Source organism: Salmo salar, chromosome ssa05 (assembly GCF_905237065.1).
Source record: "Salmo salar chromosome ssa05, Ssal_v3.1, whole genome shotgun sequence".
Classification (NCBI taxonomy): domain Eukaryota; kingdom Metazoa; phylum Chordata; class Actinopteri; order Salmoniformes; family Salmonidae; genus Salmo; species Salmo salar.
The window spans coordinates 52,259,565-52,287,157 of NC_059446.1; the positions used below are offsets into that span (position 1 = coordinate 52,259,565).

The 27,593-nt window shown below is 44.6% G+C and overlaps 3 protein-coding genes across 5 annotated transcripts in view; 2 read left to right on the plus strand and 1 right to left on the minus strand.

Moving 5' to 3' along the window:
* The window catches only part of si:ch211-154o6.3 (F-box/WD repeat-containing protein 7), a 14,142-nt gene extending 7,342 nt beyond the window's left edge, over positions 1-6,800 (plus strand). For both annotated transcript variants that reach the window (XM_045718345.1, XM_045718344.1), the window contains 7 exons: positions 450-539; positions 1,033-1,121; positions 3,733-3,952; positions 4,075-4,197; positions 4,436-4,601; positions 5,420-5,508; positions 6,462-6,800. In XM_045718345.1, coding sequence (XP_045574301.1) covers positions 450-539; positions 1,033-1,121; positions 3,733-3,952; positions 4,075-4,197; positions 4,436-4,601; positions 5,420-5,508; positions 6,462-6,550 — 866 coding nt within the window. In that variant the 3' untranslated portion in view covers positions 6,551-6,800. The remainder of the gene's footprint in view (positions 1-449; positions 540-1,032; positions 1,122-3,732; positions 3,953-4,074; positions 4,198-4,435; positions 4,602-5,419; positions 5,509-6,461) is intronic.
* Positions 6,801-7,080: 280 nt separating this feature from the next.
* LOC106605085 (uncharacterized) lies at positions 7,081-14,450 on the plus strand. Its single transcript, XM_014200374.2, has 6 exons — positions 7,081-7,271; positions 7,753-7,811; positions 8,058-8,473; positions 9,161-9,239; positions 11,389-11,532; positions 12,939-14,450. The coding sequence occupies exons 2-6, from the start codon at positions 7,801-7,803 to the stop codon at positions 12,958-12,960; spliced, it is 672 nt and encodes a 223-aa protein (XP_014055849.1). The 5' UTR covers positions 7,081-7,271; positions 7,753-7,800; the 3' UTR covers positions 12,961-14,450.
* Positions 14,451-16,353: 1,903 nt separating this feature from the next.
* On the minus strand, positions 16,354-26,307 carry cops7a (COP9 constitutive photomorphogenic homolog subunit 7A). Of its 2 annotated transcripts, none has more exons than XM_014200376.2 (8): positions 26,188-26,307; positions 24,698-24,820; positions 24,465-24,540; positions 23,372-23,460; positions 21,165-21,367; positions 20,606-20,711; positions 19,623-19,792; positions 16,354-16,928 (listed from the first exon to the last, which is right to left on the minus strand). In XM_014200376.2, the coding sequence occupies exons 1-8, from the start codon at positions 26,284-26,286 to the stop codon at positions 16,889-16,891; spliced, it is 906 nt and encodes a 301-aa protein (XP_014055851.2). In that variant the 5' UTR covers positions 26,287-26,307; the 3' UTR covers positions 16,354-16,888. The 2 variants fall into 2 exon arrangements, with proteins under 2 accessions (XP_014055851.2, XP_014055852.1); XM_014200377.2 differs by having other exon boundaries at positions 24,698-24,873; positions 26,188-26,279.
* Positions 26,308-27,593: the final 1,286 nt, after the last annotated feature.

The following is a 27,593-nucleotide window of genomic DNA, read 5'->3' on the forward strand; positions in this document are numbered from 1 at the left end:
GGAGTGGGACAAAATCCCTCCTGAGATGTGTGCAAACCTGGTGGCCAACTACAAGAAACGTCTGACCTCTGTGATTGCCAACAAGGGTTTTGCCACCAAGTACTAAGTCATGTTTTGCAGAGGGGTCAAATACTTATTACCCTCATTAAAATGCAAATCAATTTATAACATTTTTGACATGCGTTTTTCAGGATTTTTTTGTTGTTATTCTGTCTCTCACTGTTCAAATAAACCTACCATTAAAATTATAGACTGATCATTTCTTTGTCAGTGGGCAAACGTACAAAATCAGCAGGGGATCAAATACTTTTTTGCCTCACTGTACATACAGTCTGAGCCCTACAGCTTTGTCTGGGTGAGTGCCCTGTGTGCGTCTCTGTGTGTGTGCCTACGTAATTCCATCTGGGTGTTGTGGACAATTAAATCAGTCTTCCCCTCTCTCCATCCAGGCCAGTGTGTAAAGTCCATCTACACCTTTAACTCGGTGACTGCTCTCTGCTTTGTGCCTGAAGGCGATGGCTACATCATCACTGGATCAGGTTTGCGTGGATGCAGTTTCTGTGGTGGTGGTGGGGGGTACTTATATGTTCGTGTGTCTGTGACTGTTTATGAGAGACTCAGTGGGCCAGGCGTAGGCAACCCTGTTCCTGGGGTGCCGCAGGTACTGAAGGATTTTGTTCCAACACATCTGGTCTTTCATGTCGGTTAAATAAAAAACACGGATGTGCCTGCGGCACTCCAGGACCAGGGTTGTCTAACCCTACAGCTGACAGTAAGTGCAGTTAGACTGACAGAGGCAGACAAGTGAGGAGACTCAGGCTCACAGGTATTTATGCAAGACATCAGTAATGTCTGCCAGCAACTGTCAGGCCTACTTAACCTCTCTTCCTCTCCCTGTCTCTCTCTCCCGCTTGCTCTTTACCATCCCTCTCCTCTCTCTTTTCCCATACTCTCACCCTCCCTCCATCTCTCACACTCCATCTCGCTCTCTCCCTCACTCACTCTTTACCCCCTCCCTCTCTCTGTCTGCAGATGGGGGTAAAGTCCAGGCCTGGAGCTGGCAAACCATGGACAACTGTCAATCAATCAACGCCCATGAGGAGGCTGTGACCTCCCTACAGGTGGCTGCCATAATCAAGAGCCAATAGTGTCACATTCTAGGCTTTTAAGCTATAGTGCTTCTGTAACTATGGTTGTGTTCAAACGGAAGAAAATGGACTGAAACTGGTCCAATAACAAATACTAATTTTAGTTTTCTGCCCTAATGAACATAAACTTGTGTTTTCATCAAGGCCTTGCTGAAATTAAAGCGAATATTTCCGCACCGTTGCCAGATCTGTGTGTGCTTTAGCCAACTAGTTGTTGTCACGCCAAACAAATTGGCTGAGGCAGAAACAAAAATGGCAGCCTGAAGGACCAAATATCTTGTTCTCCTTATATGCTACACACTTTCAGGCAGTGTGGAAATAAATTATTTAAAATAAATTAAGATATATTGATTCCAAAGAGGTTCAAAAGAGTATTCAGTGCTCTTTTCCTCATTACTTTCAAATATAAATACAGTATATTTGCGAGGATAGAGGATCAGAAATGGACTACAGTGGCTTGCGAAAGTATTCAACCCCCCTTGGCATTTTTCCTATTTTGTTGCCTTACAACCTGGAATTAAAATTGATATTTTGGGGGTTTGTATCATTTGATTTACACAACATGAAACAAACAAGAAATAAGACAAAAAAGAACAGAAAACTTGAGCGTACATAACTATTCACCATCACAAAGTCCTTACTTTGTAGAGCCACCTTTTGCAGCAATTACAGCTGGAAGTCTCTTGGGGTATGTCTCTATAAGCTTGGCACATCTAGCCACTGGAATTTTTGCCCATTCTTCAAGGCAAAACTGCTCCAGCTCCAGCTCCTTCAAGTTGGATGGGTTCTGCTGGTGTACAGCAATCTTTAAGTCATACCACAGATTCTCAATTGGATTGAGGTCTGGGCTTTGACTCGGCTATTCCAAGACATTTAAATGTTTCCCCTTAAACCACTCGAGTGTTGCTTTAGCAGTATGCTTAGGGTCATTGTCCTGCTGGAAGGTGAACCTCCATCCCAGTCTCAAATCTCTGGAAGACTGAAACAGATTTCCCTCAAGAATTTCCCAGTATTTAGCACCATCCATTATTCCTTCAATTCTGACCGGTTTTCCAGTCCCTGCCGATGAAAAACATCCCCACAGCATGATGCTGCCACCACCATGCTTCACTGTGGGGATGGTGGTCTCGGGGGGTGATGAGGTGTAGGGTTTGCGCCAGACATGGCGTTTTCCTTGATGGCCAAAAAGCTCAATTTTAGTCTCATCTGACCAGAGTACCTTCTTCCATATGTTTTGGGAGTCTCCCACATGCCTTTTGGCGAACACCAAACGCGTTTGCTTATTTTTGTCTTTAAGCAATGGCTTTTTTCTGGCCACTCTTCCGTAAAGCCCAGCTCTGTGGAGTGTATGGCTTAAAGTGGTCCTATGGACAGATACTCCAATCTCCACTGTGGAGCTTTGCAGCTCCTTCAGGGTTATCTTTGGTCTCTTTGTTGCCTATCTGATTAATGCCCTCCTTGCCTGGTCCGTGAGTTTTGGTGGGTGGCCCTCTCTTGGCAGGTTTGTTGTGGTGCCGTATTCTTTCCATTGTTTAATAATGGATTTAATGGTGCTCCGTGGGATGTTCAAAGTTTTGGATATTTTTTTTTATAACCCAACCCTGATCTGTACTTCTCCACAACTTTACCCTGACCTGTTTGGAGAGCTCCTTGGTCTTCATGGTGCCGGTTGTTTGGTGGTGTTACAGACTCTGGGGCCTTTCAGAACAGGTGTATATATACTGAGATCATGTGACACTTTGATTGCACACAGGTGGACTTTATTTAACTAATTATGTGACTTCTGAAGGTAATTGGTTGCACCAGACATATGCATGCACCACTTTTCCTTTTTTTTTTTTTTAAACAAGTTATTTTTTTCATTTCACTTCACCAATTTGGACTATTTTGTGTATGTCCATTACATGAAATCCAAATTAATTTAAATTACAGGTTGTAACGCAACAAAATAGGAAAACCGCCAAGGGGAATGAATACTTTTGCAAGGCACTGTATATGTGTTTGGCTAAAATACTTTGTAAGGTTCCTTGGGGGCGTAAGCTGTTTTAATACATAGTTTAAATGTCCAATGTAGCTGGTTTATCTCAATATCAAATAATTTCTTGGTAACAATTAAGTACCTTACTGTGATTGTTTTCAATTAGCAAAGAGCCAATTCTGTCTGGGAGTGGTCTGAGTGGGGGGGGGAAAACTGAAAACTAGCTGTTATTGGTAGAGAGGTTTGGAACTGTCTCTTTCTTATTGGTCTATTAACTAATTTGATACCAGGCATGCCAAAACGCCATCCCACCAAAACAGGCTGACATTTTCGGCAGCCTTTTCAAAAAGCTCTTACACTAAAAGGGCATTATCATAATTTTGGTAATTTCACAGTATTGTGCCAACATCATAGTGTGGAAATATAAATAAAACACAAGAAAATCACGTTTTTATGCGAAACCATGTGAAACCACGCACGCAAGCAGGCATACACGCACAGACACACACATGCACACGCACACTCACACACACACCATATCCATGCATTGTATTCAGCCGCTGCATTCAGTCTCCATTACAACTGCCCCCTATCTATCCTCCACAGTCCCAGGGTCCCCTGGTGTTCAGCAGCTCAGCAGAGGGTGGGGTGTCTGTGTGGGAGGGGCTCTGCACCAACCGTGACCCCCTGCAGCTGTTACATCATTGGGACGCAACGGTAACGGGCTGCGGGAGTCAGGAAGGTCGTCTGACCCTCAGTCCCCGTGGTGACAGGCTCTTCATTGCCTACGGCAGAGCCAACCTCCGGATTCTCAACTGGAGGACAGGTGAGAAGCGGTGTGTGTGCATGCGTGCACTATATAGAAGAGCCAGCTTAATATGGCACAGTGCTAGACCTTACAGATCTGTGTACTATCTGATGTTTACCGTTCCTCTGTAATCACCACAGGCACCGTGTCCAGGCTAACCAATCACAGCAGCATCGCTGGAGTAACAGATTGTGTACATCAGACAGGGGGACTCCTCATTGGCTCATGCTACGATTTGGCGAATGGGGAAAGCACCTTGAACGGTGAGTAAAGCTAACACAACTATTTGTTCCCTGAATATTATGGTACAGTTGCCAACCTATAGAGCCACACTGTTCATAGAATGCATTGTTCCCTAAATCTATTTTGGTTTTCATCAACTTTTTCTGTCTACTTTTCTCCTTCTTTCTCTCTCTCTCTCTCTCTCTCTCTCTCTCTCTCTCTCTCTCTCTCTCTCTCTCTCTCTCTCTCTATCTCCTTTTCTCCTTCCATCTCTCCCAGTGTTCTCTCTACCTCAGTGCAGGTACCTGGCCTCGCTGACCTGGGCGGATGCTCCGAGAATCCTTTGCTTTGCGGCGTGGCTCACGGGCAGTGGGGGTCACCGCTGGGTCACCGGGGGTCGTGCCCTTACGGTGTGGGAGCAGCTCCCCAGCTCCGGGAAGCAGAGGTGGGCTCAACACCTTTCTGTCAGTACTCCTCTAGGTCAATGAATACTGATCTGATGTTTTAATGATTTGCAGTTTAATAGAACTCAGAAGTTCTTTATGGGTGCACCTGACAAAAAGTTCACTGTTACTCATGTGCCCCTCACCTCACTTCTTCATGTACTTTACACTAAACCAATGTCAGTTGAATAATATTTATTTGTCGTTTTTATAAAAGAGAGGGGTCTCCCTTTTTCTGTGTGTTTTTTTTGTTTGTTTGTTTAACATATAGGACAGTGTAGAATAACGGGGAAGAGAGAAGAGAGATTCTTCCGAAGTAGTGATGGAACTGGGATTTGATCCCATGCTTGTAGGCTACTGACATATGAGTACCACAGTGGAAATAAGCCTTCTGGCTAGAGCAGCATGACACCTTTTAATTATCAAATAAATTACATTTCATATTTGTGCTGAGGGGGTGGGGCTAATCACTAGACAACCCCAGGCCACAGTATGACAAGAATAATATGGACTGTCGGTGCCTAATTGAGCAATAAGGCACGAGGGGGTGTGGTATATGGCCAATATACCACGGCTAAGGGCTGTGCTTAAGCACGACACAATGCGGAGTGCCTGGATACAGCCCTTAGTCGTGGTATATTGGCCATATACCACAAACCCCAGACGTGCCTTATTGCTATTATAAACTGGTTACCAACGTAAATAGAACAGTAAAAATAAATGTTTTTTAATACCTGTGGTACACTGATATACCACGGCTGTCAGCCAATCAGCATTCAGGGCTCGAACCACCCAGTTTCTAATGGTGATGTTGTCACAGGGGGGATGTCACAACGAAGCGAGACAACCGATTGGACGCCTCCCTGATGGAATCAGAGGGAGATTCCGAGGACGAGGAGGACAGTGATGGTGAGGAGTGGGGTGATGGTGAGGAGGGGTGTGATGGTGAGGAGGACGGTGATGGTGAGGAGGACGGTGATGGTGAGGAGGACGGTGATGGTGAGGAGGGGGGTGATGGTGGGGGTTGATGGTGAGGAGGGGGGGTGATGGTAAGGAGGGGGTGATGGTAAGGAGGGGGTGATGGTGAGGAGGGGGGGTGATGGTGAGGAGGGGGGTGATGGTGAGGAGGACGGTGATGGTGAGGAGGACGGTGATGGTGGGGGTTGATGGTGAGGAGGGGGGTGATGGTAAGGAGGGGGGTGATGGTGAGGAGGGGGGTGATGGTGAGGAGGGGGGTGATGGTGGGGGTTGATGGTGAGGAGGGGGGTGATGGTAAGGAGGGGGGTGATGGTAAGGAGGGGGGTGATGGTAAGGAGGGGGGTGATGGTGAGGAGGGGGGTGATGGTGAGGAGGGGGTTGATGGTGAGGAGGACGGTGATGGTGAGGAGGGGGGTGATGGTGAGGAGCGGGGTGACAGCGGGCTGAAACACACACAAGTAATATACATAGATCAGAAAAACTCAAAGCAACACGTCTCAAAGGGTTTCTACTGCAAGAAGCCATTGGTTCAAAGTGTCTCCTTTAGCTTCAGCTCTAGACAAAATCTATATAAATCACATCCCAAAAAAAGTAGCTGTAAGATTATAGCTAAGTAACTTCAAGACTGATCGCTTTGATAAAGATATGGGCTCGATTCAATCCGTAGCGCTGAAGACCTGCGCTACAGAGGGCTAGAAATGTAAAAGCGATGCATTCACGGCAAACGCTGCATACGTCGGCTCAATCGGAAATGACCTACAGCGAAGCTCTTCAGCGCTACGGATTGAATCGAGCCCTGAAGATTGAACATGTCAACTTTTTAAAAGAGCATGAACTGGAAAAGGATGTTACGCGTTTAACTATGACTCCCCACGTTACTGTAGATTACGACGATGACAAAGAAGAGGACTACACATCCCAAGATGCACCAGAGTCGGGCTCAACGTCGTGGCTTCGCTGTGTTCTCCAGTGAGAGCCAGTTTCACGCCACCACCAAGCCCAAGACGCTGCGCCACACAGCATGAAGAGCAATGAAGACGAGAGGAAGGGAGTGAGGGGGACAGAGGAGAAGGATAGAGGGGGGGGGTGAAGTGTGACAGATTGAGAGAGTGGCGGAGGTGGAAAGAGAGCATACGGAGAGGGAGTGAGTGCGAGCGAGAGACAGATCCTTTTCTATGTAAATGTTGTTGTTTCACGTATGCAATAAAGCTGTCATACTGTGACTTTCCTGCCTCCAAATATTTCTCCTTCATATGGGGTATCCCTGTGGTGGCACCTCGTTTATTATAATCACTAGTTATTTTGTTCATCACCCCACTCAACCTGTCCTAGTGTAAATGAATGTATATTGATTTTCCTCCACCTCTCTGTCTCGTCTCAGTTTTTTCTAAACAGAACAGAATACTTTTTTCCTCTGCCACAAAATGAGAATATTAATGTCATTTTCTGTATCTTCATTATTTCCTTCCTCAAATACATTTCATTTTTTTTGCTGTCCTTTTAATTGAATGGGTTAAAAGCATAATTAGCATTTCAATCTTTCCTACATTCTCCCTCCGTCCTCCTCCTCGCTCTCTCTCTCTCTCTGACTCTACATGTCTCTGTCGCTAAGGCAACCAATGCATTTTCCTACTCGCTCTCTATATCTCCCCCTTTCTCACTGTCTCCCTCATTCCCTCTCTCTTCAGCCAGAGGTAGGCATGTTAACTGATATCTGTCTAAGTGAATGTGGTGTGCGTGCTTGTGTGACAGTGAGTTGTCTGCTGGTGGGTGTGTGTGAGAGCGAGATAGAGCGTGTGTTCCTGTCTGTTTGACTGAGTGACAGCGGTAGTAGATATGAAGTCAATCTTTCTGGATTTGAAAGTAGCACCATATGGGATATTGGCCCCATGAATGCGTATGATGAATGTTTTGTGCACAGGTGTGTGCTTGCAAGTCTGATGTGCGAACTGTATAAGCATGTGGCAAAATTAAGAGCTCATTTTGGACAGCCAGGTGTGTGTGTGTGTGTGTGTGTGTGTGTGTGTGTGTGTGTGTAGAGAGAGAGAGGTGTGTGTTTTCCTATACTGCCGTCTATGAGTGTCTGTTTACATTTTCAATATCAGTCCGTCAGAAGAGAAGTGAACCCTCCCTCTCTCTCTTTCGCTCTTCCTCTCTTTTCTTCTTTCCTCCCAGAGAGAGAGATGATCGGAGGAGTTGGGGCTCAGTGAACAGAACGAAGCGATGGAGAGATGGTAAGATGGAGAGAGTGAGTGAGTGGCTGTTTAGACAGACACAGAGTCAGACCCTCTGGTTGTATGCATGTTGCATGAGGAGTCCAGTTAGACAGTGGACAATGCATTTGTAGTGTTAATCGTGCTCTATTTCTCTTTCTGTCTCCCTCCTTTTCTCTCCCACCTCTTTCTGCTTCTCTTTATTTCTATCTCCGTCTCTCTTCTTTTCTCCTTCCTTCCTTCCTTTCTTCTCTCTCTCTCTCTCAGCTCCATCTCTCCTGTCAAACGACTGACCGCCCACCGCTGCCTTTTCTTCCTCCTGGTTGCCGCAGTGACGCGACCCTCAACCTGTAACCGTGACGACGAGGGCGAGGGGCAGGTGGAGGCCTTCTCAGCCCAGCTGTCCGTCACAGGACAGGTCACACCCACCCCTATTTGGTCCGTGGACTGGGGCCCCACACTAGCCCTGGAGGACGAGACGCATCACTTCCTGTCCAGCCAGGAAGCGGACCTGTACCACCATGGCCATGAAGTCCCCACGACAACCGCTGAGGCCTGGCTGCATCATCAGAGTGCACCAGGCAGCGTTTTGCCCCAGGAGCCCCTGGATCTGCTGGAGGCCCCGGACGCAGAGGGAGTGGAGGATGGAGGAAGTGAGGCAGAGGAGAGAGAGCCTGAGGAAGGTGGGCACCATAGAAATCAGTAAAGATTAAAGAAAGAAAGGATTTGTGTTGGTGGGCATGAGAACAGAGTGTTTTGGAACAAAGACATCAGAAGAGCTCTGAGGGCATCAAGGGAGTAACTTCAATTCCCACTGGGCTGGCTTTGTGTGGATGGATGGCTGCGTCTTGGTGGTGGAGAATGCTTAATAGAGTTTTCTGAACTCACAAAAACACACACCAAGCGATGGAATGGACGACTTCATTGGCTCATTCTCCTTTGAGTTTCTTTACTGACAGTATGGGAGTTCTCGAAAAGCAGAGCTGTGTTTTTTTCTTACGTCATTGCAGTTGACCTGGGTTATATTCATAAGGCACCAAACGGAAGAGAAATGACTGAAACAGGGAGGGTCTACCTGGACTTGTCCAATAAGAAACGCACATTTTTGTTTTCGTTTGCAAAACATTTCAAAGCGTTTTCCGTTGCATGCTCTAATGCACATGACCCTGGTTTTCTCCTAGTGTGCTGATTTGATTGTTCCTTCTAGTGTGCTGATTCCCAACCATGTGAAAGGTAACTCCTCTCGTGTGTGTGTGTGTGTGTGTGTGTGTGTGTGTGTGTGTGTGTGTGTGTGTGTGTGTGTGTGTGTGTGTGTGTGTGTGTGTGTGTGTGTGTGTGTGTGTGTGTGTGTGTGTGTGTGTGTTCTCCAGTGGACCCTCAGTTTTACGTCACAGTGACCATCTCCTCTCTGCTCATCCTGACTGCTGTCATCATAACAGCCAAACTCTGGTAAGAATCCCCCCCCCCCCCTTCTTTTTCTCTCTACCCCTTCTTTGATACATCGTTTTTATGTACATCAGGGACCTTCAACAGTGTTATTTGTTTGAACATGGGAATGGTAAAACTCGGCTCTACTGTAGATAGCGGATGAAAATACCGTCCCAATGTTTAAAGGCTTTCAGAGGTTTAAGGTGGCGCAATTTCAACCACTTCGGGTCTTGATAGCCACGACGCTGTGTTGCTACATGCCGGTAGCATCTAAACAGTTTGTGGGTTTTCTCTTTTGTTTTTCGTATCATGTTTGATGTACCATTCACCTGTAAAATCAGCTGGGTGCGTGTTGTGCGTACTCCAACGTGAAATGAAAACTCTGACCTCTGGAATGTAGAGGAGGGCTCGTGCTATTCGCTTCAGTTGTTTGACAATGGAGGTCTCTTCTTCCCACCTGCTCTCTCGCTCTTTCACTCTTTCACTCCTCCTATTCTCGCATTTGTCTCCCCGTCTCTTTCTCTGTCTCGCCCTCTTTTTGTCTCCTTCCCCTGCTCTATTTTTCTTACCTTCTGTCACTCTTCATTTCTCTCCCTCATTCCTGTCTCCCCTCTCTCTTTTCAACCCCCCTCTTTCTCTCTCTCTCTCTCTCTCTCTTTTCTCATCCCCATTCTTCATCCTTTACTTTAATTTAGCTTCATCACCTTTCAGTAATACTGGGTTCTGGTTGATCCTTGATCGTCACACCGTATTCTTATCTTCTTCCCCAGTCTCCTATTACTCCCAGCGCTGCCCGGGCCAGCTCCAGATCTTCAGATAATCCCTCTGCTCACTGTGTGCCGATACACGATAAGCCCCATCCCTCTCCCGCTCTCTTTTTTTTCTTTCTCTCTCCCGCTATCTCTCTCTCTCTCTCTCTCTCTCTCTCTCTCTCTCCACTGTAGGCTGGTTGAAAGTGTGTGTGCTGGAAACAAGTGTTATTGCAGTGCTTAATTGGAGCAACAGTATCTCTCTCTCGCGCTCTCTGTCTTGTGTAAGTGTGGGCTTTTGTTTCAGTATGACTGTAAATATACATATTGGGTAAATTGTGGTGAGGAATGGAGGGCAGGTTACAGTGGGAATGGAATAGGTGTTTGACGGGTAAAAGTAGGGGATTGAATAGAGGCGAGAACAGTATAGAATTGGATAGAATTCTCTTGATTGTGATAATGGAAAAGCAATCGACGTTGGAGAACGTTTCACCATCTGGTGTGAATCCTGGTGAATATCTTTGTGTGTGTGTGTGTGTGTGTGCGTGTGTGTGTGCGTGTGCGCGTGTGTGTGCGCGTGTGTGTATAGTTTGCCTGACTGGAACTGCATGTCTGTGATCTACAGTGTGTGACTGTGAAAAAGGCTTTGTTGTGTGTGAGTGCTCTAAAGAGCTGTGTGTATGATGTACCTGTGACTCACTGTGCCAACAACATCAGAACTCATACACGTGATTGGAATAATGTTTCCCCCACATCAGCCCTGTATCCCCTTCCTCTCGCACTCTCGTTTCATCGCTCCCCCTTTCTCTCTTTTCATTTCCCCCCCATCCCCCTTTCGGGAAGGTAGCCTAGTGGTTAGAGCGTTGGGCCAGTAACCCGAAAGGTTGCTGGATCGAATCACCGAGCTGACAAGGTCAAAGTCTGTCGTTCTGCCCCTGAGCAAGGCAGTTAACCCACTGTTTCCCGGGCTCCAATGACGTGGATGTCGATTTAAGGCAGCCCCCCTGCACCTCTCTGATTCAGAGGGGTTGGGTTAAATGCGGAAGACACATTTCAGTTGAGTGCATTCAGTTGTACAACTGACTAGGTATCCCCCTTTCCCTTTCTCTTTACCTCTCTCACACCCTCTGTTTCCTTCACCTCTTTACCCTCTCTTTCTTTCTCTCTCTCTACCCGCTATTTCAACCTCGGCCACCACACTCTCTTCCTCTCCCTCCCTCCCTTTCTTGCAACCTCTCTCCTCTTCTGCCTCTCGTCTGACAGCGCTTTAATGAGTCAAATGAGTGCATTAACTCTCTCTCTGAGGCGGTGTAATGTGTTCGCCGCTGCTAAATGCCTATGTCATTCCCTCTTTTCCTCTCACTCAGTCTCGCTCGCCGTCTCTCTCTTTTACTCCGTCTCTCTCTCTCTCTCTCTGCCAGTTACGACCGCAGCTGTTCCCAGCACCCGCCCCCGCTTTCCCGTGGCGTGGCCCCCCCCCTCTCTCTCGCCCTGCCTCGTTCCCTGGCTCTGGAGGACAGCCGGCAGACGCTGCACGGCACCCCCTCCTTTACCGACAGGGAGAGGTAATGAGTCGCCTCACCAGCTCACTGGAGAGAGAGGGAGAGTGTTTGTGTGTATTTGTGTGGAGTTGTTAGTACATTGATTTGTGTGTGTGTGTGTGCGCTTTTGTGGCTGAATCAATTTATGTCCGCGAATGTCTGCATGCGTGGATGCATGTGTGTGTTTGTTTGTCAGTGAGTGGATGATGTGTCAAGGAGTGCGTGGTCCCTCTCCCTGTGTGGTGTATGAGCATCATAATGGTATATGTGCATAATTAGGCGTCAGTGTTAGTCTCTGTGGAGTACACAGACCTGAAGTGTTATGGATGTGAGATGTATGTGTGTTTTAGAACTTCCTCTCCTATGAGTCATACAGCTCTGGAAGCAGTGAGCGCACAATCCATGAAATGATGTTTTTATAGCCGGGGATTTAAAGTTAATTTCAATCAGGATAATTGGACTCTACTCCAGTTCTCCTCGTTTCTCCTCTCCTTCTTGTCCTTTCTACCCCCCCACCCCTGCTCCAGTTCTACTTTTCTCTCTTTCTTCCCCCTACTCTAGTTTTCGTACTTTTCTTTCACCTACTCCAAATTCTCCCTACTCTAGTGTTATATAATACTAATAACGTATTATGTTCTAATTCTAGAAGGGCTCTTTTCCCTCTCCTCTCTTTTCCCAGTTCTACCCTTCTCCTGTCCCTTAACCCTTTTCCCAGTTCTACCCTTCTCCTGTCCCTTAACCCTTTTCCCAGTTCTACCCTTCTCCTGTCCCTTAACCCTTTTCCCAGTTCTACCCTTCTCCTGCCCCTTAACCCTTTTCCCAGTTCTACCCTTCTCCTGCCCCTTAACCCTTTTCCCAGTTCTACCCTTCTCCTGTCCCTTAACCCTTTTCCCAGTTCTACCCTTCTCCTGTCCCTTAACCCTTTTTCCAGTTCTACCCTTCTCCTGTCCCTTAACCCTTTTCCCAGTTCTACCCTTCTCCTGTCCCTTAACCCTTTTCCCAGTTCTACCCTTCTCCTGCCCCTTAACCCTTTTCCCAGTTCTACCCTTCTCCTGCCCCTTAACCCTTTTCCCAGTTCTACCCTTCTCCTGCCCCTTAACCCTTTTCCCAGTTCTACCCTTCTCCTGCCCCTTAACCCTTTTTCCAGTTCTACCCTTCTCCTGCCCCTTAACCCTTTTTCCAGTTCTACCCTTCTCCTGTCCCTTAACCCTTTTCCCAGTTCTACCCTTCTCCTGCCCCTTAACCCTTTTCCCAGTTCTACCCTTCTCCTGTCCCTTAACCCTTTTCCTCTGCCCTCTCTCTCTCTCTCTCTCTCTCTATTCCCCTTCTAGTTCAGCATATATATTCTCATCTCGCTCTCTCTCTTTCTCTATTTCCCTTACTCTAGTTCGGCACATACCATATCATCTCTCTCTCTCTCTCTCCGTCAGGATCCCCGTGGTGAACCTCTAAGGCGGCCGTTTTTGAATTGATACACATTTCTACGGGATGCGACGGAGAACATCAACATCGCCAGAGGGTGTGCCCACCGTGGCCCACTTCGTTCTTCTATTTATCTTTGACTGTGAAAATGAAAATCAGGAAACCAGGTATCCAGCCATGGCAAAACCTATTTTTCCCTCCATCCCTTCCTCGTGAAGGAGAAAAGCCCGATCTCATCCCTTCCTTCCTGCTGCCACGCCTCTTTTCTCCACTTTCCTATGGCTCTCTGTCACTGTTGACTGACCAAACCTTCCGCTCTGTTTTATATTCCGTTGTCTGTACTGCCCCAGGCTGTAGCAGCAACACACGTACAGCTCCCTCCGCTTTATCCGCTTTGACTAATTCACAAGCAAACAGTGTTAGATATCAATAGAACGTTTTATTCCCGCCGGTGCCAAAACCGCATAGCTGTATGAGGCTGTTTGGAATATTTCATACAGCTATCTTGTGTAGCTGAACCTTGAACTATGATGAAATAGTGGACTTGGTTGTTGAAACTTAGTTGAAAGTGAAATTTGTGTGTTATCTGAAACTGAAATATAGGTGTTCAGCTAGCTGGTGAAGGGTTAAAACAATCCCTGTTTCCTAGGACTGAAGGGGGTATTTCACAAAGCTGGTTGGCAATGTTGTCGCCAGCAGCCAATGTGCTTAACACGACATGGTCCAAAAATCGCTGTTTACTCCCGCTTGGAATGCAAATAGGCCCACTGCAGCTTCCACATTCGCAATGTGTTTTCTGGGTGTTTTTTATTCCCCAAATTATTCTCTTCATTTGTTCCTTTCATTTTCTCGCTTCTTTGCCAGTTCTCTTTGTTGTGCCTTTGTGAGCGTGTTATTTTGTCTCTGGAGCATGGGGATGAGCAGTGTTTATATAGTACTGCTCTATATAGGGTTGTGAAATTCTGTAATTTTCCCTAAATTCCCAGGTTTTCCAGAAATCCCGGTTGGAAGATTCCTGGAATTAGGAGGGAAGGAAATACAGGAATTTCCCAACTGGGATTTCTGGAAAACCAGGGAATTTGCGGAAAGTTATCCTTGTTGTATATGAAAATAGTGGTGCAAACAATGTGCAATACATGTTTGCATATATTGCAATCAGTACAATCAAACGATACATGTGGTACAATCAATGGTGGTTGCAGGTTAACATAATGGGTATAAATGATTCAGTCCAGAATTAATGAGTCATTTTGTTGTTTCTATCGAAATTCTGCTGACTTCAAAGCTTACACTAGTGTTTACTGTAGGATATTAGGGTAATGTACCTGTCCAACTCTTCCACCAGCTTTGAGAAATGACCCTCTGGACTTCCACTACACTAGTACACATAGCGTTGTGACATCATACGTGACTCGTGTCGTTCTGCAGTCCAGTGTTCCTTGGTTCTCAGTAGCATTCCTGTAGACGTGTGGTTCCACTGTATGATGGAAAAACAATAAAAACTCAACACTGGTGTTTTAGCACTGTATCCGACTGGACTTTACTGGCCAGTGGCTTTGGGTCAAGATAGAACTGACAATGTGCGAGGGCCAGCCTTACAGGAGAATGGATGCATCTCAACTGGCCTGAGTTGCCTCCTTTCCTTCATCCGTCCTAGGTTGAAGATACCCAGGTTACGACAACCTAATAATTCCACGAATCAACGGATTCATGGGACAGGTGCTGTTGCTAACTAGCATCCCTGATCCCTTCGTTTAGAATCCTACCTCATTTATGCAAAGACATATGGGATATTATAATTATTATGTCTTAGCCTTTATCTCCAACCTAGCATCTGTACTAAACTTTAGGATGAGGAGAAGAAGAGATTGTCATAAAAGAGACCAGGAAATACACATGGGAGCCATGTGTTCTAATTGTGTCATTCAATCCATTAACTGCGAGTTCCATTTGGCTTCTAGTGCAGATCAGAGCCATGTATTTAGATATCAGAGCCATGTATTAAAATATAAATATATGGCACTGGTGCAGTTATACTTCCTGATTATGACAATCTCTCTTCTTCTCTATTTTATCCTAGGTCAGGTGATGCTTGTCAGGTCTACACTACATCATCCTAAACTTGAATGCGTTTTCGAATCTGTAATAAGATACAGGAGAGCAAGGAGAGCAAGCCACTTTACACTATTGAGACATACCCAAAGAAAATCCTACATTTACTGGAAGTATTAGAAGCTGCGGTGTGAGAGAGACCAGACAGAGAGGACAGTGTCTGCTGTTGCTTTTTCATTTCCTCTGGGCATTTTAATGATCAATCAAAGTAATTGATTGGCTGAAGTCCACTCCAAAGTTAACTACTGGCTGATTATGAGTCCAACCAGCAGACACTGTAGCACTCCGTAGTCTGTGTGTTTAAGGAAGGACACACAGTTAGGTATACACATGCAGTCACATCTGAAGTTTTACGCACACAAAGTATCCCTCTCACAGCCACATAAACACACTTTTTTTTTAACGTAACCTTTATTTAACTAGGCAAGTCAGTTAAGAACAAATTCTTATTTACGACGGCCGACGCTGGGCCAATTGTGCGCCGCCCTATGGGACTATCAATCACGGCCGGATGTGCCTGGATTCGAACCAGGGACTGCAGTGACGTCTCTTGCAATGAGATGCGGTGCCTTAGACCACTTTGCCACCTAGGTGTACAGCTGCTAGAATTCACAGCTCCCATCTGGTAGGAACCGAGCAAACTGTGAAACAGTAAAGCTCAATCACACTGACTGAAATTAACACGGCTATTTATAGAGGGGGAGAACGAGAGAGAGACGGAAAGGGGGAGAAACAAAGTTGGGAAGAGGGAGGAAATGGGGTTAAAACGGAATAGGATCATTTCCCTGTCTCTCCATCCCCCTTTTCTCTCTCTCTGTGGGTTCCATGGGAGTTAATAGCTACCATTAACGTCATGCAGGATAGGAAGAGAGGGTTTTTAGAGAAAACAGAGGGAGGCTGAGGAGCGAGAAAGAGAGCGAGCGAGCGAGAGCAAGGACAGGATGAACGTGAAAAATGAAATTTGGAGCGTGTGATTTGGGGGGCAGACAATTCCGACAGGCAATTTTGACGGTGAAGTACAAGCTTTGGGCAAAATATACCGATATCAAATATGAATGCCCTGTGTGTGTCTGTATGATGTGTGTGGCAGAGAAAATGAGGCTGAGAGACGGAGAGAGTGTGTGTAACCAAGCCGACTGATCACAAGGGTAGTTCCCGCGCTCTAATATATTAGTCTCTTTGGGGATAACCTAATTAAGGGTGTGACCTAACACAGATATCCCCCTTCTGTGAGTTAACATTTAGCTAGTGATGCAACCTCCAATTGCACTTTAAAGTATGCACAAAAAAATAAAACAGTAAGACAGAGACTAAATGAATAGAGGTTCAATTTATTACCAACAATTAATATCCTGATTTTATACACGTCTCAACTCAATCCTCAGCAGAAAAAATACAATCAAACAAAATGTGTAACACAATAGAGTACACACATCAAATACACACATTCAGTTTCACTGCTTGTGGCTCTGCTTCTCCTGATAAAACAGACAGCAGCGAAGCTCTGCCCAGAGAAGATTATACTCGGTCTGTCGCTCTCTGTGTACATGTTAGAATGGGTTTGGGTCTGTGTATATACACAGTGCAGATAGTCCATCTGTCTGGTTGTGTGTACACATCTATCAGAATGGGTGTCAGTCACTGCAATTGTGTCTGTCTGACTCAGTGTCTGTATATATATATATATAGTGTGTGTGTGCGTGCATGGATGTGTGTGTAAATCTTAGTGTGTTGTCTGTGCATTGGTCACATTATCGGTCTATGAGTCTGTGTGGGCCTATGTGTCAGTCCGTCCATTTGACAGTGGATCAGTGGGGGTGTGCCGGGTCTCTCTGCATCTCTGCCTTCAGTTGGACTTGGACCAGATCTTCCCACTTCCACGGAGCCTGAGACAAAGAAACCAGACAACAGTTATTACATGACCCTAAAATGATGTCTCCAACAAGCGGCCGTCTCTTCTAAAGGCCGGCTATCTCTTCACGTCTCTAATAGACGTAGGCGGCTATCAAAGTGGAATTTCTCGTCAAGGCAGATTGCCCCTCTGCTCCGAGGTCATTTCACACACACTGCACCTCGCGCTAGATCAGTGTTTCCCAAAACTCATCGGTAAGCTTTGATTATTTGAATCCGCTGTGTAGTGCTAGGGCAAAAAAACTGAACATTCACAACTTGGGGGTCCCCAGGACCGAGAAACATTACACTCGATGATTGATCCCTGCATGTCAGTGTCGGTTGAAAAAATTCCCCTAAATCACAAAATTATTTTTTACAAATATATGAATGACTGCGGCTGGTCTAGTGTGTAAGACCACAGCCTGCAGCACACATACACCAACCCAATGTGGGTATGAATCCCGACCCCAACCCCAACCTTTATCTCCTCGTCTCTGTATCCCCACTCATTTCATGCAGTCTGAATAAAATCTACAGGTAGGAGCAGACCAGCATATTATATAACAGGTAGCGCATGTTCACAGTCCCCACTTCAAACTGTGTTTAAAGGCTTATCTTCAATACACGCCTGTCTTCAATAAACAGAAGAGGGGTATGAGGAAGATGTCAGCTTGACGTCGAAACGTCAGTCACCTGTTCGCATCCTGTACAAGAGGGGTAATACTATGATGCAAGCTAGATCTACTCCGGGTTTTATAAAGCTAGTCAGCTTCAGTTAGCTTCACATTCCAGCACAGGCCTTTATTCATTTTACGAAGGTGCAAGGTGGATATTGATCGTGTCACAGCTGCTTACTCGAGCTGAGCTTGTAACTGCGTGTTCATGTCGAACGGAGAAGTCTTTACTAAGACAATGCTAAAACGTAAATCCATGGGTGTCACAGTGTCACATTTTCATTTCTGCCGAAATCAGAATGCAAGAAAAGTTATCTTGCAAATTCAGCAGGCTATGGTGGGAAATAGGCTGTTAGAAGTGCCGTCTTTCTTTTATTACGTATCGGAATGCCGTCTTTGGTGTGCTTATCAAAGAACAAGCGCCTTTTACCCACTAACGTTACCATCGATAACATATTTTGATTAAGTCGTACAAATGTTTTACTGTGCGTGATGTTTCAAATGCATTCTGTCATTACTAAATGTGAAATGTGCTAGGTATTTTAACGTTTTAAAAAAATGACACAAAAAAAATGTGATTAATAAAATATTTAAACCAGTCGTCTTCCTCAAATTAAGGGGATGACGACCCAATATTTACGGGGGGAGGCAATCTGATTTCATTGGTCCTTAACTCGCGGCTCAGACACTAAATTCAAATAAAATGAGTTAGCCCTAGTCTGTCCCAGAGCAGGTTAGTTCTGAAGGATTCTTTGCTATAGAAATATAGCCACATTCGTGTCACCGGTTATCCCGATTTGAACTCAGAGTTGACCAAAGTTAACTCGCTAATTTCTTAAACCAGATTCGTAGTATAGGGCGCTGGATAAATCAGTTACCCAGCTAACTTGCCTAAATATTCTGGGGGGGGGGGGTGAAGCTGGCTAACTCATTGAACCTGCTTTGTATTATATGCCAATTTCCCAAATCAAGCAAATAAATTCCTGGCTGTTTTAGTTCAAGTTGTATGATAGTTGTAACACAACACCGTTATGAACAAGGTCTGTTTATGATGGCCTGTGTCACCTTTGGTTCAACTCATTACGCCACATATTATTGCAGGGATGTTTCAATTACAATGTTGGCAAACAAATGACTATGTTACTGTACTACTCCTACCATGAGAAGGCGGTTTACAGTAAATACTGTGAATGATTTTCATGTGAGGCAATCCAAATCTCCAGTTAAACTGTTTTCAGTGAATAAAGTCCAATGCCACCGAGAATCTTAAATCATTTCTACATTTTTCTTTCACTGCCAAAATGTCACCTAGTAAATGAATTATAAATCACTCTTTTAACTTGAACAGAAAAACTAATGTAATAAAAAATAAATATTTCCTTTTAACACCTGAAGCTTTTTTTTATTTATATATTTTTTATTCACTTCAGTGACAGATGAGGAATAAGTGTTGTAATTGGCCCAGAAGAGAGAGGGCCACAGGTACCACTGTGAGTACCGCTACAAAGCACAGCCTCTCAGGCTAATGAAGATATGCTATGCAGACACACACAGTCACTGTTCCCACTTACACTGGCAGCTGGCGTTTAAATGGATGTTTGTTGTACAAACAACCAAAATATTACTGTGTTCGAGTTGAAGATGCTGCGAAATGACATGAAATGCAGTGGTTGCATAATCGATTCCGTGCCGTTTGAATTCGTCTGAAGCGATTGGAATGTTTTTGAAATACACACAAATGTTTCTTCTTGCCTCGGCTTGAACCACACCTCTGCCGTGACCCTGGAAGGACGAGGTCATGTTCATAAGACACCTAGGACTGAAACAGGTATTACCTGGACTTATTTTTTTTGTTTCATGCGAAATGTTTTAAAAATGGTTTCTGTTGCTTGCCCTAAAGAACATGACCCTGAGGATAGCCCACCAACATCAAATGGTTACGCCTATCCCAAAAGAATAGACACACAAACAATGAAAATATGGGATTGACCTAAGGAACATCACCTTACTTACCCTTTGACCTTTGAACTCTTCTTGCCCGGTTGCCGTGGTTCCTGAGAGGAGGCGGGGTCTCGTGGCTCGGCCGGCTGGTCTGCATCCTGATTGGATGCGGCTCCAGCGGCGGCGGGGCCGGACGACGGGGAGGCGGAGCTGGCCTTTAGCGTTTTCTGGAGGTTTGACACCTGAGAGAGAGGAGGAAAGGTAAACAAATGAAGTTTAGGACAGAACAGAAGTGCCTGAATCAAACTAAGGCCGACTCGGAATGTACTGGGCTGTCTTGGATATATTCTTCTCACAAGGTTCTTTCCAGCCGCTATGGTGGATGCGTAACCAGGCCAGCCCAATACAGCTTGGCTTGGCACTGGTTTGGCTCAGTAGTGTGAAAAGCTTAAGGTGTTGTTATTATTTCTAATAAGAAGAGGTTTTAGAGTAACTTCTACCTCAAGCTGGAGAAGATTGACTCGGAGGACAGAAAAGCCACCTGTGGCCTACAGCCTAAATAAAGACACTGGACAGAGCTCTAAATTGGACACTGAATTAGGTCATTGAGTAATGAGTATACGTTTTGCTTATGGCTTCACCTCTACCAGAGAGGAGAAGTGAGAGGGTTTACTCCAGCCAAAACCTGTCCGCGAAAATAAGACAACAAAGTGAGGAATTGTTGATTAATGGGTGTCAAATTTGGTCAGCAAAACATTGAATTGCTAATTTGCTATTGTAATGGTTAAGTTGTTTACGAATGCAATGATATAAGTGGATGCACGTGCCATTTCAGCACGTGGCAAAACTACTTTATAACGGAGTTGTGCCTGTTGTTGATACGCGCATCTGCCCTCTCATTAGCTAGAATAGACCCACCTGATCTCACCACCTCCTGCCTGCCTTCCATCTTTGAGGACATGTATTTCCATTGTTAGAGCTGTCACTTGACTATCTTGTCAATATAATAGATGATCTTTGACTCTACCCAGAGAAAAGTGGCTACTGGTACTAACCTCTGTCTCCACCTGAACTTTGACCTTCAGCTGGCTCTCTCTGTATTGGTTGGCTCTGGTTACCTGCTCCTCGATCCCACACAGGACCGCCTCACATCCTGAACACCTGAGAGAGAGACAGATAATTATTTAGACACTGATATGACTGATCATACTATCTATTTTATCCCATTCTATACATTATTTATTGCATCTATCAAGTCCACTGTTTTTATTTTATTTTATTGTTTTACTATTTTAATTTGTCTCATTTCGAAAGTGTATTGGTCATTATTATGCATCCACTGTAAGAAATGTGTTCTATAAATAAAGTTTAACCTCGTCCTATACACACACACACACACACACACACACACACACACACACACACACACACACACACACACACCTGGGTTGGAGTCAATTCCATTTCAATTCATGAAGTAAACTGAAATTGCACTTCCGATTCCATCTTTTTTTTGGGGGGGGGGGGTTCAGTTTACTTCCTGAATTGAAATGGAATTGACACAAAACCCTGACACATGCACGGTTCTTTCGCACACACATATCACTAACTAACCACTCCTGCAGTGTGTTTGCTATGTTGGGCAGCTCGTTGGGCCCCAGGTCTCGGCCCACGCTGCAGTCCACCTCCACCTGCTGGTTCCTCTGGTCCAGCTTGCCCTGAATGATGTCACAGTAGACCGCCTCAATCAGCAGGTCCTCCAGCTCCCGCACGTTCTTCAGCTCCAGCTGCTGCAGGAGCAGGGAGTAGGGCAGGCACTGGGGGAAGAGGGAGACAGAGAATGTCAAATTCTATTATGTTGGGTCAATAGAAGTGAACAGGCACAGGGAGAGAGAGAGCGAGAGAGAAAGATGTTGAATTTGAGATGCTCTTAATGATGTCAGTGAGGAGGGAGTCGAGTGAGGGTGGTGGGGACAGAGGGCAAGAGAGAATGTCAAATTCTACTATGTTGGGTAAACAGAAGTTACCTGGCACAGAGAGAGAAAGATGTTGAATTTGAGATGCTCTTTATTACTTCAGTGAGGAGAGAGAAGAGATGATGTAAGAGTGAGGAATGGAAAGGTAAGAGAGAGGGGTAGAGGAAGAGAGGGCGGGTCAATATAAATTTACAAAACCATTACATGAAAATAGCTACCAGAGAGAGGAGGGGAGTTTGGAGTTTTAAAGGGGCAGTGCAAGAAAAAATTGGATGTAACTTTTATTTATTTATATATTTCCACACTATGGGGTCAGAAATTCCGAAATTGTGAAAATTATGATAATGCACTTTTTGTAAAAGCTGTTTGAAAAAAAATGCTTTGAATTTCAGCCTGTTCAGGTGGGATGGATCTTTTGGCCCACATCATGATGCCACAATGTGATATGATTATATAGGCCAATGACTGTTCATCTGGGTAAGGGTGTGGGCTCTAGGCTATCCTATCAGCCAATCAGGGTGGTGTATGTAAATATCTTCACATTTGTTTCCTAACGCCCACACGATCAAACTGAGCATTTCAAGGGCCAAAGGAGGCTCAGTGAAATAAATTCTTACAAATATATTTTGTAGTTATTTTCTTTAAATAAACTGTGATTTATTAGACATACAGTGATGATTTAAAAATAAAATTACAAAGACTGCATGGGGGCTTTAACAAGTCTTTATTGGGCAATTCAATGATAGATTCACCCATTTTGAATGTTTTTGTGCATCTCTGAGCAATTTTCTGTCGATTCCCGGGGTCATTTCATGTTTTCATGTGTATCTGAGCGATTCACCATTAAAGCACAGAAATACAGTCGGCCAATAACTCAGATACACATGAAAACATGAAATGACCCCGGGAACCAATAGAACATCGCTCAGAGATATAACGATATAACATTTTAATGGGTGAATCTTTGCGTTAAGGTGTGCCCATACAGACATTCAATGTGGCATACTTATACTATGACAATCTAAAAAATAAGACGGAAAGAGAAAGACGAGAGAGAAATGGGGGAGGGAAGGAGGGAGAAGGGAGAGTAATACAGAAAGAGAGAAATGAATCAATAAATTATTTATTAGGGAGTGGGGAGAGAATGAGAGATGGGTGAAAGCAAGGTAGAAAGAGAGATGGGAGAGGGAGAAAAAATATGAAATGGGGATGGGGTTGAAATGAGGTAGCGAGAGAGCCAATCTTAGAGTTAGATGAATAGACAACAGAGAGCAACAAATACATAAAGAGACAGAGAGCTCAAAGAAGAAAGGACAGGATACTTAACACAGTATCTCATAATGATTTAAATCTCAGCTGCTATCATTCTCATCTATGTGATATAAATAAAGTTAGATCACATCACAGACACTCTTAATAAAGTCCTTCACAACACAGAGTCATTTATCTTGTTAATGTGTCAAAGTTACAAAGCAAGTTGTCTCATAACCACACTTGAGCATATCATTCAAATCAAAGTTGAGCGAATGACTTGCTATTTTTGGTACTGAAGCTTGCTGAGTATTGTTAGGACTACAATTCTAGGTAGACTAATAGTCCATGGAAATACTGCACAAAATTATTATTTCACCTGCAATTCTTTAATAACAAAATAAACAGAAAAACTAGACAAGGTAAGTCCAGAGAGCGTTACCTTCAGATGAAATGGCAAACAGATGATGGCTATCATTATATTACATATCATTGTCAACTATTTCCATAATTATAATGTGAGTGACCCACATTGAGCGTACTACAGCGAGCAGAGTAAGGCATTTAAAACCAGATGAATGGGTGGTACTCTACCTTGAGATTGGATGCCAGACTGATGATGGAGAGGTGACGGAGTTTGTTCCTCTGAGCTGGGGTCAACTCTGGGAGAGAGGCTGCCCTCTCTGAAAGAATAACATACCACAAACAGACAAGGAAAAGAAACAGACAGCGAGAGAGCAACAGAAAGAGACACATCATGACAGGGACCGTTCATAACAGGGACACATCATTACAAACACAGGGGTACAGGCTCTGTCCAGGCAGAAACTGCTGCTGCCTTTTAAATTCCACAAGGGAATACAATGAAAAATCATTTAAGTGTGTGTGTGTGCCTGCGTATGTGGTTGCTTTAAAAGAAACTTGAGTATTGACAGTTTTTCCTCAGTGCTCCATTTTGCAATTCTAAAAAGCACTATGAAAGTGAATACAATGTGTTGACATAAAAAGATTTGTATTTCTCTCTTCCATTTTGCTTGTCTCTTATTAAGTCTTGTTACTAAATGTGTCGCTAAAGAATGACAAGTCCTTTACATATTCAGGTATTTCAAAGGATATTCAGGATTTAATTTGGCAGTTTGTGACAATGCAACCAATTACAACCAATATGAATGTCTGAGAGAAGTCTGTTCCTGGTTGAGTCCCAATAATCTCTCCTTCCTTCTGAAGTGTCACTACTAACCACAAATGTACAAGCATTGGATTGGTGTAGGTAGGCTAAAGCAATGGTAGTCAACTGTTTCAGCGGGGACCCCATTTTTTCCAACCAGAATTTCTGGGGACCCCATTTTTTCACCAGGAATGCTAGAGGGAGTTTCCATATACCAGGTATTTAATTCCAAATCCACAAAGGAAAGTGAACAAGTGCATACTTCTAGAGAAAGGAGAGGTTATTGGGGACGCAACCTCTGCCGTGCCAAACATTGTCACTTGGCTCCTCGTGTAGGATCAAAAGAAAGTATTGTGGTTGACTCTGTAAATTACAGGGGGCTGTGACAACCTACAACAGTGATGAGAAGCCTGGCCTGCAGGGCCGATTGGCAGTGAGAGAAATACTGCTAATAATAAAACAGCTCCAGGGATATTAGATGACTTCTTTACACAGCAGCGCTGCCTGCCACTGTCATACCTTTATAGTCACAGTAGGTTCCATAGGCGAAGAGGTTGAGTAGCTGATACACTGGTGCGTGCGGGCCTGTCTCCAGCTTGGGGTAGAGTAGAAGGTGGGGGGGGGGAGGGGACAGATAGAGGGGGCTTGTTATGGTCTCTAGCTATACCACCTCCAGTGAGAGCTGTGCCTTGAGAATGGCTGTGACGGTGTGCTTGTTTGTGAGTGTGCTTACATGTGAGTGTGTGTGTTACCTCTCTGACGTTGGGCAGCTCAAGGATGTCTGAGAACACGTAGAGGCCTGGTGTCTCCAGCAGAGAACTTATGGCCTGGGCCAACGCCGGGCCTGAGAGAGAGAGGAGCTGCTCTACCTCCATCTGAGAGAGAGAGAGACAGAGAGTGAGAGAGTGTGTGCAGGAGAGAGTATGAGCTACAAAGACAGAAGGCAAACAGAAGTGAGTAGGAGAAAGACAAAATGAGGATAAGAGAAGTAATGACAGATAATGCAAGAGCGTGAGAGAAAGGGGGAAGAGATGAAAGGAAAAAAAAGAGACAGAATGTCTTGAATAAAATAGTTTGCCTTCAATGAACAGTTAATACTGCATATCTTACATTTGAGAGGCTGATCAGCTTCTTTAAATAGCAAGAAAACTTTAATACTTTATTAATGTATGCCTGTAGCTCTGTCTAACCAAAACAATCATATGAATAGCCCTTGTGGCAAGACTCCAAGTCAGTAATTCAATTTTCACTCTCATAAACCGATGTGTAGGCAAGTGTTTTGAAAAACACCCTTCTGATCAAAGCTAGTCAGAGACACAGATTATTATTTTACATAATTAAATGGGACTTGCTTAATATGAAATTGGCCCTACTAAAAGCACTGAGAATGTATTATTTAAGATCTAAACTATTTGTATTTGATATGCTGTGCTATTTGGTGAGAATAATAGGGAGACACAGCAGTACTTACAAATAGCCTAGCTAGCTACATAGTAGTAACCTTCCTAGGCTGGGCACTAGGACACTCCATGCCATTGTCAGATAATCATGACTTTGGACACTTGGCTACTACTTCACAATGTAGCTATTTAGGGTTGCCAATTAACGTTACCCTCAACTAGTCGGCTACTATAGGCTAACCTGGGCACATTCAGTAGGGCACAATGCTGTGGAAAATATTGACTGACATGTAAAATAAGGAATCCTGTCAGATCAATTCTATCTGCATCGTTCGACCTACTAAACTTGGCCCTAGTGTGGAGGGTTTTGAGTCAAGCTCATTCAATGCTGAGTCCCAGGGCAGGGACCGATTTTCTGACTAATACTAACGTTAGCTAGCTAGCGTCACAGTCATGAACAACCGATTGCATGCTAGCTTAGAAGCGAGCTAACGTTAGTTCACTAGCTCTTTATGGCATGTTTTCAAGAGAAATGCTACTTAAAAACGGGCCCAAAGGAGCACAAACTAAAAAGATTGCTAAAGTTTGACCAAACGATCTAGCAAAACTAGCACATAAGAGCTAGCTTCCTAAAGTATGACCATGAGGAGTCATGCAAGCTGCTGGTAAAGTTACCACTACATGACTGTAAAGCGGTAACGTTTAGGCCTCTTTCCTGTTTTTCGGTTATCTACCGACTCAACTCTAACGTAGCTAAGTGGTGCAAGGGCAACCGTGCGATTACCTTTATTAAAAAAACTAGTTTACAAATATGTTCAAAGAAAATAAAAGCAACAAATAACCTTATTGGTAAGCAAACTCAAGTTGATTGCCTGTCCCCCGAATCGCTCAGTTCCGCGGTCAGTGCACGTTTGACAACAAAGGAGAACATCACTGCTCATTGGACGAAACGTAAAAAGGAGGAGGGGAGTGTTGGTCTTGACTGACAAGGGACTGAGCGGACCAGATGGTTGCTTTTAAAATAGTGCCATCTTGTGGCAAAATATTATCTTCTCGATGTGGATTATCGGCGATTAGCATCGAATGTTCTTGTGCATTACCGCAACCTACTGTACTGGAGTGTGGGCCAGAGACAGGGAGAAACTAAATAGATAACCAATTATTTGAGACTATATCTAATGACGTTCTACTCAATATACTATTTAAACGAATGTATCTGTATCCCCTTTTCCTTCACACTAGATCTCAGCCTCTCTCTTTCCCTCTGATACTACCCACACTGTAGCAATACATGCTCCACGGTCTCTGTTTCCTGGCAATAATAACATTTTCCTGTTGAATGCTTTCTCATCACATATAAGGTCTTATTCAACCGGCTGTGTCCCACCACTCTCCTGTCCCTTCCTGCCGTCCTCCCCTCCTCGACTTTCCTCTGTACTTGAAATAAATGCCTGCCCTTAGTATCTCTATTCCACTGCTCCTGCCATCTCTGCACCATCACAGTCCATATCAGGCTTTTTGCCTCTGCTTTGCTCATTGAAACTACAACATCAACATCCCAACTAATACGTGTTTGTTTAGCCAGTACAAGTGCCTCGTTCCCTTCCACCGCCACATGGGCTGGGACCCAAGTAAGTCGTATCTGTTTACCCATTTGTCTAATCCTGCCATGGGTTTGTTGTACCTCATAAAGCAGGTCTTGTCTAGTGTCTCCAACACTTCTAGATCAACTACTGGAGGCGGGAGTAGTCATGGTGGATTTACAGGAACAGCTACCGTTGGACTAAACTCCCTTCTGTACAGTCCCATCTCCTTTGCCTGGTTATTACCCACCCAAAGCTCATGTTCTGTATTCGCTCATGTTCCCAGCATGCCTGTGAAATCCCTTTCGCAGGAGGAGACACCCCATGTCCCTGTTGGTTTACCTAATAATTCATTGCCAGCTGCTGTCTCCTAATCTGCAATGCCATATCCCCCATCTCCACCTGTAGTGCAGCCACTGGGGAGGTCCGAAACGCCCCAATACATATTCTGAGTCCTCGCCCCTGTATGACATCTATCCTTTCCAATGAGGTCTGGGCTGCCGAACCATACGCTATACTCAAATCAAATGTATTGGTCACACACATACATGTGTTTAGCAGATGTTATTGCGGGTGTAGCGAAATGCTTGTGTTTCTAGCTCCGACAGTGCAGTAATATCTAACAAGTGATATCTAACAGTTTCACAACATCTACCCAAAATACA